Source organism: Hippocampus zosterae, chromosome 12, assembly GCF_025434085.1.
Source record: "Hippocampus zosterae strain Florida chromosome 12, ASM2543408v3, whole genome shotgun sequence".
Classification (NCBI taxonomy): Eukaryota; Metazoa; Chordata; class Actinopteri; order Syngnathiformes; family Syngnathidae; genus Hippocampus; species Hippocampus zosterae.
The window spans coordinates 12989411-13003488 of NC_067462.1; the positions used below are offsets into that span (position 1 = coordinate 12989411).

General features: G+C 40.1%; 1 protein-coding gene across 5 annotated transcripts in view; it reads right to left on the reverse strand.

Moving 5' to 3' along the window:
* epha3 (eph receptor A3) overlaps positions 1 to 14078 on the reverse strand; it is an 86596-nt gene that overhangs the window by 17362 nt on the left and 55156 nt on the right. For 4 of the 5 annotated variants that reach the window (XM_052082083.1, XM_052082086.1, XM_052082085.1 and 1 more), the window contains 6 exons: positions 13553 to 13677; positions 7871 to 8033; positions 7592 to 7697; positions 6742 to 6806; positions 5141 to 5266; positions 2846 to 3031 (listed from right to left, as the gene is read on the reverse strand). In XM_052082083.1, the coding sequence (XP_051938043.1) occupies positions 2846 to 3031; positions 5141 to 5266; positions 6742 to 6806; positions 7592 to 7697; positions 7871 to 8033; positions 13553 to 13677 (771 nt within the window). The remainder of the gene's footprint in view (positions 1 to 2845; positions 3032 to 5140; positions 5267 to 6741; positions 6807 to 7591; positions 7698 to 7870; positions 8034 to 13552; positions 13678 to 14078) is intronic. The other variant, XM_052082084.1, reaches the window with a different exon arrangement.

Below are 14078 nucleotides of genomic sequence, written 5' to 3' on the forward strand. Positions count from 1 at the left end.
GAGAAAAAAAAAACGTTTCTTTTTCTCTACCGGGTTCAATTCCAGCTCCGGCCTTCCTGTGCGGAGTTTGCATTTTCTCCCCGTGCCTGCGTGGGTTTTCTCCGAGTACTCCGGTTCCCTCCCACATTCCAAAAACATGCATGGGAGGCTGATTGAACACTCTGTCTATGTGTGCCCTGTGATTGGCTGGCAACCGGTTCAGGGTGTCCCCTGCCTACTGCCCAAAGACAGCTGGGACAGTCTCCAGCACGCCCGCGACCCTTGTGAGGATAAAGTTGTTCTTTTCTTTTCCTTTCGCTTGATTCATTCTATGTTAAACTCAAAAGAGTCTAATTTAACATTGTTTGTCTCAATAAACTCACAAAGCTTACTTTTACAATCCTCGTTTATACATCTGTGCTTAAACTCCTACAAAATGGTGATGGATGCCTGCATTTATTAGAGGACCATTTTATAGAGAGTGGAACCCACACACAAGTTCCTCCCTCGTGTCTTCAAGCCCCTCCACTTCCATCCTTTTCTCCAGCAAAGATAAAGGCCCTGCAGCTCCTTTGTTGTGTCGCTCAATTCATGTGGATGACTGAGTGTGTGTGTGTGTGTGTGTGTGTGTCTGTGAGCGTCAAACATGCATGTGGGTCTCTGAAAATATGCAGCCTATGGATCACCCAAAAGCAGCAAGGTAAATGGGGTGTGAAAGTCTTAGGATTAAGAATTAACAGGGGCATCTCAATAAATCAACGGGTGTATGTGTGTGTGTGTGTGTGTGTGTGTGTGTGTGTGTGTGTGTGTGTGTGTGTGTGTGTGTGTGTGTGTGTGTGTGTGTGTGTGTGTGTGTGTGTGTGTGTGTGTGTGCAAAGCAAATGAACATAAAATTGAGCCATGCTTCCGGGCTGCTCCAACTCATGCACATATGTTTAGGGTATCGCTCCAAATGTTCACTCACTTACACGCACATGAGCATGCATATACACGCACGTGCGCATGCACACACACACACACACACACACACACACACACACACACACACACACGCACGCACGCACGCACGCACGCACGCACGCACGCACGCACGCACGCACACACAGAGCAAGGAATCTGTGACCACTAATTGTGTCTGGCCTGTGCAGTCCCTCGCAGACCGGGTCATGGGAGATATTTCATATATTTTTCTGTTTTATGGACACGTTTCTCCAGTAAACAATTCGTGCTTTATCGTGAGTTACGGGTCGGACACTTTCATCTACAATTTAAATCAAGTACATGAAATGTGAAAAACGGTCAAGCATACAGTGATAATTTTGCAGTTGAGGCCTGTTATTCCCAGGGACTCTCTGATCAGAAAATTATGAGTCCCATTATGCATTTAGAGAGTCCCAAATTTCGAATTCTGAATGGTCTTCTTATTCAATTGCATATGATAATAACACAAACAACAACAATATACATTGATAATAGTTTTATTTCTTGTAAACAAATGCTGCAAAAGTTTAAATAATTCAGGCATATACAATTTGCTGAGAAATAGGCTCTTATTTCATCCCATGGTTCAGTCTTTTAGTTCATATCTCCGCAATAAACTTTTGCAGCACTTGTTGGCAACACTTGTTTTAACGTTACACAACTTGGCAATCGTCTGATTTCCAAGAGGTGAAGGCCGGTTTTCGCCAATCTTGTCTCGCGAGGATGGAAATCTCGTTACGTGAGATTACTTAATGCAGATGAAAACAACAATGGCGGCGATTGTCAAACTGCGTTCGTTGCTGGAAAAAAAAAATGTTTTGGGGGGATTGACTGAGAAAGTACATTACATCCCAAAAACGCACATTATTTGGAACTGTGCGTCTGGCGGGAAAATTATGCGCCTAGGACGCGGGACGCAGAGGTAACGAGATGGCTGAGCATAGAGGATAAAATAAAATATAAATAAAAAATGAAGAATTTGTGGTTTGGTTTTGTTTAGTTTTTCAGTTTTGGACTGGCATTGACTTCTTGCGGTAAAATATTTCTGCAAAGACAAACCATCCATCTGCACTGAATTAAAAAAAGGGCATGGAGCAATTTAGACACTGAGATCACACAGGAGAATAAGAGAATTAGACTGAGGGAGATTAAACAAGGGAAAGAAAAAATTGAGGACAATTAAGTGAGGAGAGGTTCTTGGTGTTTTAGTCACTAAGTAGCAGTGCTTCTTAACAAGGCTGGCGCCTCAGGGAAAGATAGAGGCCAGGCATGTTTCGCAGCGACAAAGTTCAGACTCATTATTTTGTTTTTTTGCACTCATTCCTTTTCACAGACTCCTTCTGTGCGCTGATGATAGTCCTATAAAGAGACCCAGAGGGGAGCAAGCAAGAGATATGGATTCATGCCCACTAAGGACACAGCTTTGATCAGAGTACATTGATCTGCAGAGATTTACACCACGGCAACTCGATAAAAACGCTGCGATTTTCTCTAAAGCATCGGCCACTTTAGGGCCATTTGTCAAAGACATTTTCAGATCGGAATTGGTAAAAACAATCCAGAGAGAATGAATGTGTCATGGAATGTGCATACAAATCACATAACAAACCTTTCCTCGTGTATTCTTGTACAGTGTTAAATGAAATTCCGAATTTTTTCAACATGGTTAAATTTCCGCCCCAGTGTCATCTACAAATAGGACACCACACCATTCCCACTTCTCTTTCAGTTTCAGTATCTTGACCGGGTGCGCAAGCGTAGTTGTTCTACTTTAGTTTGAATCATACTGTACATTTATACACATTCACCGGTGACGACATGGTTCATGTGACGGTAAACAGATCCTTCAAATGGCTTTGTACAATAAAGAATTTATATTACTTACTGCGTGTCACAACACCCTCCAGCCTGATGATGTTGGGGTGGTCAAACTGTCCCATGATTGACGCTTCAGCAAGAAAGTCCCGCCTCTGCTTGTCCGTGTATCCCCCTTTAAGAGTCTTGATGGCCACACAGATCTCCTTCTTGCTGGGTAGCTTCAGACGACCGCTACACACCTCACCAAACTCACCTGCACGTCAAACAGGAATGTTTTACAAAAGGTCAATTACTCTTTTGAGGGAGAGTTTCTCATCAAAAGAGTATCTCTTTTTACGGAGACCACATATTCCACTTAATCATATTGTTGTACGGGAACAGTCCTTATGACCCATTGGAAGATGAATGTGTGCTTCTCAGATAACAGACAACAGCAATGTTATGCTTAAGGTTCGCTTAAAAAGGTTAAAAATACAAAAAGATGGAAACTGTGACTCTCTGCTTGGATAGTGATCTAACGCTAAACTTACGTGATAAGTGTATTTGTTGATTAACACAAATAAAAAAGCCTAATGGAGAAAATTCCCCGCCTGTTGACACAGCCTTATTGTCTGTTAGTTCAAGTGGATGCAAGGTGACTCAATATGCTCTGATTAGAATTCCTCGCTGGTGACGGGATGTGTGCGTGTTTATTTCATCCTGTGCCAGTGTGTGTGTTTTGCACAATGTACAGTAAGTGGTGCAGGAAGACTGCATGCTTCAAATGCAGCCATCAATGCTGCAGCTGGCTGCAGGGATTTGGCCCCGCTTTAGACAAGCGGATCAAGAATGCATACTAAACAACGTATATGCGTTGGGAGCGCTCTGTGATGTCAGAGCTAAGACATTTGGAGATCTCGCGCTTCCTGTGGCCCACACTATAATTTCCCAGTGTAACTGTGGAACACAGAGCATGGGTCAAAATCTAGACATGAAGCGACGGGGTCTGGAAGAATTTAGGCCAGAATAATTACAACCTGTCTAAATACCAACATCATGCCTGTTCTTTCCTGCTCTGCTCCATCCAGCAGTGAGCAGAGCAGACAGGGTAAAGGAGCTCTTTTTGTGGTCACCCCCAGAGAGTGGAGATCTCATTTTAATAAGGCTTGATTAGGGATACTCATTCACTTCCTGTTCTAAGTGGAGTATCTTACTTTGATGGGAAAGACCCATTTAAAAAAAGTGTTTTGTCTTTTAACACGCAATCACCAATTTGCAAAAAGATCAAAGTCTGGTTAAGCTACTGAGTGCAGATTCTCATACGGAGTGCTATATGAGAATTCATGTATTGCATAGAGGATGCAATAGGCTTACCCTTTTAAATGGCATTTTAATTGGTTACTAAATCATTGTAAACATAAAATTAAATATCATGCATGAGCTACTGGCATTTATGGCAAAAAGGAAAAGCGGAGACCACCATTATTCCATAATGTAAAGTAAATGAGTTCTCAAGATTTAACAAATTCTTCACAACGTTTTAAGACGTGCGGAACCAGAACTAGCAGTTTATAAGTTATATTTTCTTCTTGCGTGTCTTCAGTACTCACAAACAGTTGAGTATATTGACATGGTCACTGTTCAATTCTTTGGCCTATACTGCAGTTGTTAAGTTGAAAAAATGCAGAGTAGGACAATTTCGGTTTATTGTTTATCGTCATATTCGTTTAAAAATTGCAATGTACAGTGCAATGAAATAAAATATGGTTTGCCCTGGTGCTCTCACAATCCACAATACGAATGACCGTAATGACAAAAACCATACCCAACATATATAATATAAACAGTGTATCAAGCTCAAAAGTTAGGCCTGCTATTTAACATTCTAACTGTCTGAAGCTAAAAACTGTCTGTAAAACATGAGGTTTGAGCCCGAATACTTTGAACCCGGTGCTAAGTACCAAAAGTGATTATGTGCTGGATGGAACAGGACGCTTGAAGGGGAAATTAAGATACAGAAAAAGGAAAACAGGTTACATGAATCAACAACAGCAAACCTGCTGTCATTTATCATTTGTTTTCCTCCATCAAAGAGCTTTAAGGAGACTGGGGCGTGAAAATGAATTAGCATTCCCCGCAGGACACTTTATGGCCTACACTTAACATAACCTGCCAATGCACTTAAACCCAGGAGCCTTGCATGTACTCCATTTTTTTCTTTCTTTTTTTTTTTGTTTTGTTTCGCTGTGCATTCTTTGAATGAAGGGAGAGGGAAAAGAAAGTGAAACCGAGGAAGGATGTTGGCTAGACAAAAATATATTTTAATGTGCAGTATGTTCATGTATGATTTTATCTTGACAATATGAGTATAGTTGATTCTTACCTGCTCCCACCACTTTATCAATGGCTATGCAGGAGGCATCCAGCTCCTTTGCAAACTCATGCACGGCTTGGCTTGGGTCCTCATATGTGTGGGGATCCACGTAGGTCTTAATACCTGGCAGACGCACTGGAGCAGGAAAGAGAAGCACAAATGGTCACTCAAGAACTGCCACTTCGTCAATAAATACTCACGAGGTTTCAACATTAAATCCTCGGAGTGCCGTGATTTAATCAAAACAAAAAATAAAAATAAAAATCAGATCAGATCAGTCGCTTGCAACGTTTAAGATGATGTAATCTCCTTTGCCTCACTGAGTTTTGAACATGTCAGGATACATGAGGATACTCTGCAGAAGCCAATTAATATCACACTAACACATGTTACAACAGCCTTACAGATGTTTCTAAATGATGAGAACGGCGTATATCCAAGTAAAAAAGGAAAACTAAGTTGATCGGTTTAGGAAAAATTCCAGCCCAATCATGACCAGATGCAAATAATACTTTGCTGCTGTTACATCGTGTCAGCTTGGCTTCAGTGTGGAGAAAAAGGAATGAGGTGACAGAGAATTACATGTTTTTCACATTGCAAAATCTGATTCGACCGAGCGTTACAACGGTCAGTGATTCCCAGTCCGATGAAATTTTCAATTTTGCTCGAGTTTAGGAGAGCTAATCAAAGGCTTTTCACTGCCACTTTAAGACAGGACAAAATGTCAGGAAAGAAAAAAATATACACATGTATACACAGTATATTTAAAAATTGGACTTCCCTAGTAGTTTATGGTCACATTTTGATCCTCCTAAATTATTCATGAGTGAAAAAACCTGTTACTGTCTTGGGGAGATTTGTGGTTTAAACCTATCAAGCTTAGCGGCTACAGTCAATATAGGAAAAGGCAAAGACTAAAATCAAAAACATTGAGTACTTTAACGATCCTAATTCTGAATGCCTACCATATGCAGTACTGTACTCATTTCCTTCCTTTCTGTTAGGGCGTCTGTTATTTTGCTTGACTTTCGTTTTAGCTGAGATTGATGATGTTAAAAGTTTTAACATCATCAAAGTTTTAACATCATCAATCTCTCCGTTTACACTGAAAAAGTAATGACTGGTGAGACAAGTACAAATGGAATTAAGGTTTCTATTACTCTATATTTATTGTCCTATTTCAACTAATTGGCCTGGCAATGAGTATTGATTGACAATAAATACAGTGTACGCCGATGGATCATACAATAAAGACATTACACTGCACCACACATCATTCTTATTTCAGTTTCTGTGTCTTGTGAACTTTTTGTGACACTTTTTGTTTGGTGCTGTGCCATGAGATTTTTCAAATATAAAGCATGTCCCTGATCATGGATTTGGAGAGTACAACATTTAACACGGGACTTGGACAATACGACATTGTCAAGCTTGAGCAACATTTCCCATCCGGCCTCTGTTTGTTTAGAAGTGTGAAAATACTGTGAGAAAGAAACATCGACAAGAACAAAACATTCAAGCAATTTCGAATGCAACCAGCTAATTGGAGTTCAGTGAACTGTAAACTGGAGACAGGAAAGATTGAAGAAGAAAAACAGTCCGGTACTTACGGTGGCCATTGCCAAAGTGCAGTCTTTTCTCATCAGGATGTTTGGATTTGCTGTGGCAACAAAACCTGCCAATCCAAATAGAGAAGGTTAGAAGCTGTGCCACGTCTAATAAGGCTTCACCCATTGGCCCATTTTAGTTAATGTGTGTGTGTGTGTGTGTGTGTGTGTGTGTGTGTGTGTGTGTGTGTGTGTGTGTGTGTGTGTGCGTGTGTGTGTGCGTGTGTGTGTGAGTGCGTGTGCATGAGAGTAGGGGAGTGTATACAATTGCAAAATCCCAGCTCTTACGAACCGCGGGGGAATCAACTTTTTTTCCAGAATGCCAAAATCAGTGACATACTATTAATGTCTTCCAATCAACACACAGACAGGCACATGACATATAATTCTTCATACAGTTATTGTTAGGATAGCATGGAAGTTAGGTATGGAGATAACACATTATGTTAATTATGTTTAATTTGACCTAAAGAGAGCAAAGATACTTTTCTGTTTGGGGCCAACATCGTGCTTGTCAAAATTATAGATCAATTACAACGGCTACCATCATTAGCATACGAATATTTGTGCATCTGCAACAACCCCCGAGGCATGCTCATATTTCTCAACGAGATTCCATGAGATGCAGATTTATTTATAAGGTTGTTCTTATAAAATTGATGAGAGAAGAGCATTGTTTTGGACTGTAATGTTTTTGAAGACAATCTTTTATTTATTTATTTTAATTAGGAATTACTAGGTTGATTTTTTTTTTTTTTTATTGGTGATATCCATGCCTAATCTATGCAATCAGGTTGTAAGGAGAGACCAAAAGGATTGTGTCGCATAATCCCGCGGTGACATGTGGACAGACCTGCCAATCAAGACATAGAGCAGCACAGTGAGCAGGATGATGGCCACTGCTGACGAAATCGCAATTAGAACAACCTGGCTACTCTCACTGGAGATGGAAAAGGCTGCTGAAAGACACAGAACAACAAAGTAGTGAGTTGCATGTTGTCGCCAGCAATATATTCGACACACGCACACGTTATTTAAAAAGAACGGACAAAATGTATGTTGGAATCCTTGGTTTAAAACCGGCATTCTGGAAACCAAACTCCATATTTTATGCATGGCAGCCACCACTTACAGTCAGGACTGGTCTCAAACTGAAAACTGGGACTGCTGGCTCCGTAGCCAGCAGCTGTGCGGGCTCTGATCTGCAGTAGGTAGGCAGTATTGGCCTTAAGACCATTCAGAGTCACGTTACAACCCCGGGCCCGAAGGATTGTGTAGCTGGTCTCTTGCTCCTCCTAACAGACAAGGCAGAAATACAGACAGGGAAATTAAATACATCGCCTTGGGCCGAAATATTAATGAATACAACATGCGCGGTGTCTCATCTGAGAGTGTGGCCCATCATAAGCACACAGACCCAAACAATGCCGACAGTTTGACAGGTTTCCCTTTATCTGATGAATTATGGCCTCCCTATTTTACGACTTCTCTCCTGCTGATCTATGCTGATAAAGCAAAGCAAGAACAGGGAGTCTTCACCTTGCGACCAGATGTGGAATTCTTGGATGAGAGTCAAAAAATCTCACTTTAATTTTAGGTCTTTCAGATGATAGAATTGATTGACTCGATTGACATGTTTATTAAGTTGACGGGAGAGGCTTTTTTTTTTTTTACTGTTTGTGTTGCGACACAGTCGTTTAGGAGAATGGTTGTCAAACTTTTTACAGGGCTACGTTAGCTCTTCAAACACCCATTTTGAAATACAGTAGCGCACAACAGTTTACCAAAGATAAAACAGGTTATTATCAGTCGCTTTGATGTGATGCACATTACAGTACCGCTTAAATATGGAGGGGGTAGGGACTGTACTTGAATTTACATTTTATACATTTTACATAATTACATTAAAATATATTGAACATTAAAGTTCAATACAAATTGTATTGACATAGCTATTTAAAAACAAACACTTCTTAAACATTAAAGACACAGGTACTTCACTCCAAAAGTTAAATAAAACTGAACTGTACTTAGGCGGTGATGTTTTTTTGCATACAGCGAGAAAGATTCTATGAGGAGACTAGAGTGAAATTACAAATTTCTCTCTACACACACAGCTATATTGTAATTTGGTCAGCCAGTGACGAATATGATCTGATCTGAATTTCATCATTAATTTGAGATTTGAAGTTGGACTGCATGCACCCTCGTTTGTTCCTCCACCCAGCCAGAGTAAACTGCCATTTAAAGGAATGACTACCAACCCATTAATCTAGCAGTACTCCACCAATTCACAACAACAAAATAAGCCATTAAAGAACAACAGGGAAGATAAAATAAGGTTCAACAACCTAAATGGCATTCATTTAACAAAATGAGCCTTTGGTTTCTCAAATAAGGCAAGCAAAAAAAAACCAAACCCACGTCAAGGAAGGAGTTGAATCCTCATTCTACCAACCGGGTTATTTACAAGCCCTCATTGGGCACACGCAGGGCAATATGAAAAGACTTCACGGCCAGTAATGGGGGGATTAGAGTTTTATAGAGCACAAAGCTTTTTAAACTGGTATGGGTGTGTGGAGGTAACTGATACAACAGGCCAACATCAGGATAACTCTTCATCGCAACTATAAATCCACTCACGGCTTGTCACCATTCAATGGCAAGGACAGCATGGGATCCCTTTTAAAATCACACACAGGTGTGGTAAAACGACCTATGTCCGTGTGTGCGCGGGCGCGTGTGTGTAAGGAAGCAAAGCATAGCAATGGCATCCTGTGATTAAAGGCTGACCATGTGTGTCTCGCCGGAGCACTACAGATCACCACCATAGCTGTAATGCCGCTTTGACAATCTAAACAAAGCTGAAGAAAATTATTGCTTGTATAAACATGCACATAAAAAATGCAAAACAGGATTCCTTCCATGTAAGACCAAATAAACACACCAAATTTCTGCATGTGAAGGTCTCTGTGCTCATGAGAGAGATCACATTGATAACATGTGCAAGAAATGTAGTTTTGCCCACGAACACACAACAGATTTTTTTTTTACTGAAAGTGGAGATGTTTCACGCCCATCAGAGGCTCTCTTTGTTTGAAATGATAATGAAATTGCATAAAATATATCATATATTGTATGTTTAAACTGAACGTAACACAAATAGAGGCAAAGTCATCTTCCACCTTCATACATCTGGAGCTAAGTGATAACTTGTGGTTCAACAAAGCTAGTTGCATTCTAATTTTCCGGCGCATCTAATATTGTTTCGAGGTACCAGTAGCTAAAAAAATCTTAAAATCAAACGTGCAACAACCATTTGGGGAGATATGAAACCCTGTCAGACATGATCAATGGTCTGTTTCAAAGCTCATGCATACAAGTTATATCTTTGGGATTATTGCATTCATAAATCTACAGAAAGTTTATCTCTGATAAAGCGCATCTGCTTAGACGATACTATTTCAAGAGTGATCCGCCAAAGTAGTAGAAACTATCATTAAATGTGCTGATGTGTAATGAGTCTTCTTTCCACACTGCCTTTGAACATCATGGACAATTGTGTCCTCCAGGCTAAGAGGAAAAGGACATCCAGATTTCAACCGGCTTGAAGCTGAAAATCTTTGATGATGCAGCGAGTGTCTTAGTGCTCGTGGGATCTTGGGTAACTTGCACATCTGTGAAAGTACCATGAACGGTGAAAAGCACTTCCAGGTTTCCCAGACAACGCCTTTTTATTGCCATCCTTGCTCATTCGAAGTCGCAAACACACTTACTCTACTGCTGTTTAGTTCCCCCTAAAATTAGATGGCACAATTATCCTGTGTGAAACTACGGTCAAAAAATATTGAAATAGATGTTAAGGTGGTTAGTTATTGATTAAAAATATCATAAAATATATTAGCCTTTTATCGGATTGGGAATTGTATCCGTTAACTCAAATTTGATTTGTCCACACATCGAGTACGGTATATATCGGTGCAATCACTATATTAGAAAGACCATACGATAGAGAAAAGCACAACAAAAGAGGAACCCGTGTTTTAAGACAGCGCAGCTCATCATCTTACTGCATGCGCTTTGTTCTCAGCGCAGGCAGCTTGCATGCCTATACGGAAGAAAACTTTGTTGATTTTACACAATTTTGGATACATTTTAAGTACAGTAGAGGTATAGTCGACTTAAAAAAAATCTGGATCAAGGAGATTTTATTTTGGGCAACAACTTGACAAAACAAAACTGAGTGACTTTAACGCAACTCTTCTTTTCAATGTGTCTCTTTGTGTAGCTCAATCTCCTTTATCTCAACGTGTGATTCTGTCTTGAAACACTTTGTGTGCTGCAATGCGGACTTCAGCCTTGGCATACATTTTCACCTCAAGTGGCCTTCCAGAATACACCGTTTTTAAGGGGGATCTCCCACTGGTGTCCTTGTTCATCCAACTGCATGGAAGAAAACTTTTGTCTGAAGTTTAAAAAGTGGCCGCTGTGGAGAATCCTGTGTAAAGTGTGTTAGAGTTTGTGCGCATGCCCTCATGCGTCCCTGGATGTGACTGACAAGGATTTATGCAACGCCAATGTGCTTTACGCCATTTTAAACCCCACCTTTTCATTTCTTCATCCTTGTGTAATGAATTTGCATCTTGTGGTTGAGTGTGTGCAAGCGTGTGTGAATGAGAAAGCGCTGTATCAGTCATTAACTTTTCCCCTTGCTGTTTTCCAGCCATGTATTAGCATCTTAGGTAAGGGTGGCTGAGCAGGGAACGAGTTTAGAGAGGAGACTGCTTCTGTCTGCCTACTAATCAAGAGATTAGGGGCCAGGGCTGGCATTGAAGCAAACTGTGATCTGGGGACACACATGTACTTTCTTCTCTCCCCCTCTCTCTTGCTCTCACATACACAAACGCACAATCTCTCATTTCTCATTCTCTCTCTCACACACACACACACACACACACACACACAGCAAATGCAGACACAGTGAATCTGCTCGAGTGACTAAACTTGCATCAACGACTAATTTCACCATCAAATATCAGCTCCAGTAGCATTGGTGCTGAAAGGCAGTGTAATTCGTTCGGTGCTAATTTCCCCTCACAGAAGAATGAACGACCCCGTTTACTGACTGCCATAAAACATAAAACTCCATGAAGGAGAGGGGAGGACAAGATGAAAGGCAGAACATGAAACATGGGGGAAAAAAGGTGAGAATAAGAAAGAGAAAAGGCAAAGAAAAACATGATAAAGATGACAAGATGAGGAATGAGAAGTTGATTTGAAGGGTTCAGGGGTGAGAAAAGCAGGTGGGGAAGTTGAGTAAGTTTGGGGCTGATTTTAATTGGATACCCTTGATAACATCATGCAATCTGCTGAAACACAAGAATCGTTTAAATTTGTATTCATGGTTTACATTACGATATCATCGTACTTCACTATATTTTCATATCACATTTGACCTTCATAACTGCTGTCTAGCATACCCAAGAAACTGAATTTGTTTTTTATTTGTATTGCACAGGTGTTTAAGAGTAACTGAGTACTGTTTGTTATGGATCAGAATACTGAGAGGGTTCTGTCAAACACAATACATTTTGCCTGGGAAGATTTTATTAAGAGATTAAACTGTTTAGTTCATGTCGTGCGTTTCACGTTGTCAAGGGAGAGAAAAGAGGAGAGTCACTGTCACAGAGACAAACAGTTATCCTCAAATGTTCTGTCAACAACCCAAAGACCTGCCCCTTCCCTTTTCCTGAACTTTAACACATGCTTTCTGAATTGGGTTTATTGGCAATCTGTCCAGGATGACCCTGCCTCTCCGCCACTTTCAGGCTGACTTACAGTATGTTCTATCTTCCTACAACCCTCGTAGAATATGTCCATCCATCCAGCCATTATCCGAACCTCCTTATCTTCACAAGGGTTGCGGGTCAAATGATATTTTAAAGCTTATATCATTTTCATGTAAATTCAAACTGTCCGAAATGTTGAACAACTGTGCTCAAAACAGATATGATTGTGAAATACAATCCATAATTCTACCTCACATTAAATCTTGAAGGTTGAGTTGTCACTGTGTGTGGTATCGAACCAGGGAGATCGCAGGTGTGGATTTTTCACTTCGGTTAGTTTTATTTTTTAAATGTACTTGTGTTTGATGAGTTTGTAAAACAATTGTGTGAGGGTTTTTTTTTTGGTGTAATAATTTTGAAACTACTTCATTTTGGATTGTGGTTTTCTTTTTTTTAAATACAGTATATTGAATATTTGTTGAGTGCAACATAATTAAAAAAAATATTGCGAAATAAACTACAATTCTTAAACAACTGAATGTCATTCTTCTGTAAGCGATGAATATACAGCAAGGCCAAAATGAATACATTTAAAATGAACTTAAATTGTAGTTTCTATTAGCTTTCACTTCTCTAAAAGCATTTTCATTTTTATTGTATTTCGATAATGAAAAATGTTTTGTTTTGCTTTTGTTATTTTGTTAGTTTTCATCAAGTTCAATAACCTTGCATCACGCCAGATGAAGCAAGAAGCAGAGCTCAGTTTAGCCAAAAACAAAGGATTAACTCTGTTCATGCATTGCCCTTTTTCTGTGGCTTTTTTACACGTATTGTAGAGGGAGAACAAGCAAAAGGAGTTTTGAGCTTTAGAAGAAATTACAAGTCGGCCATCATGAGGGAACAAATTATCTTTGACATTTAATGTTACACTGTTAGTGTGAATTTATGTATAAACTCACAACTAAAATAAGGAGAGCACATAGTGCTAATGAGGAAAGGTGTGATGGAATCCAGTAAGTACCAACCTTTTCATAGTATTTGATCTCGTAGTCAAGAATAATGCCGTTCGGCCTCTCTGGCTCCAGCCAAGACAAGGAAACACTATTCCGTGATGTCTTCTCCTTTTTGATCACTATTACTGGAGAGGGAGCTGGGTAGGAAAACCAGAGAGAGAAGAATAGAGCATGTGAGACAGTGAGTTATCCTATATGGAGGTTCAGTGGAAGTTCAGTTGCATCCTGGCAATTGTCTAGCATTTCTGTTCGGCTAATTCAGTTTTCTGTCCAGTGGGGCCACATTAAAGGATATAGGCTTAGACTGGGGGTTGTAAACAGATGATTTACATAAAGTAGCAAGTGCAAACAACACACACACACACACACACGCACACACACGCAGTTCTCATGTAAGGGTGGATAGGAAGTCACTTGAAGAAAGTGTTTAGATATCGTAATTCAGTCTAACGTGTCCATATAACTAACATATCCACCCATGTAAATACATGATGTCTCCTCCAACCCCCGAAGAATGATTCCTGTGTCCTCATCCCAT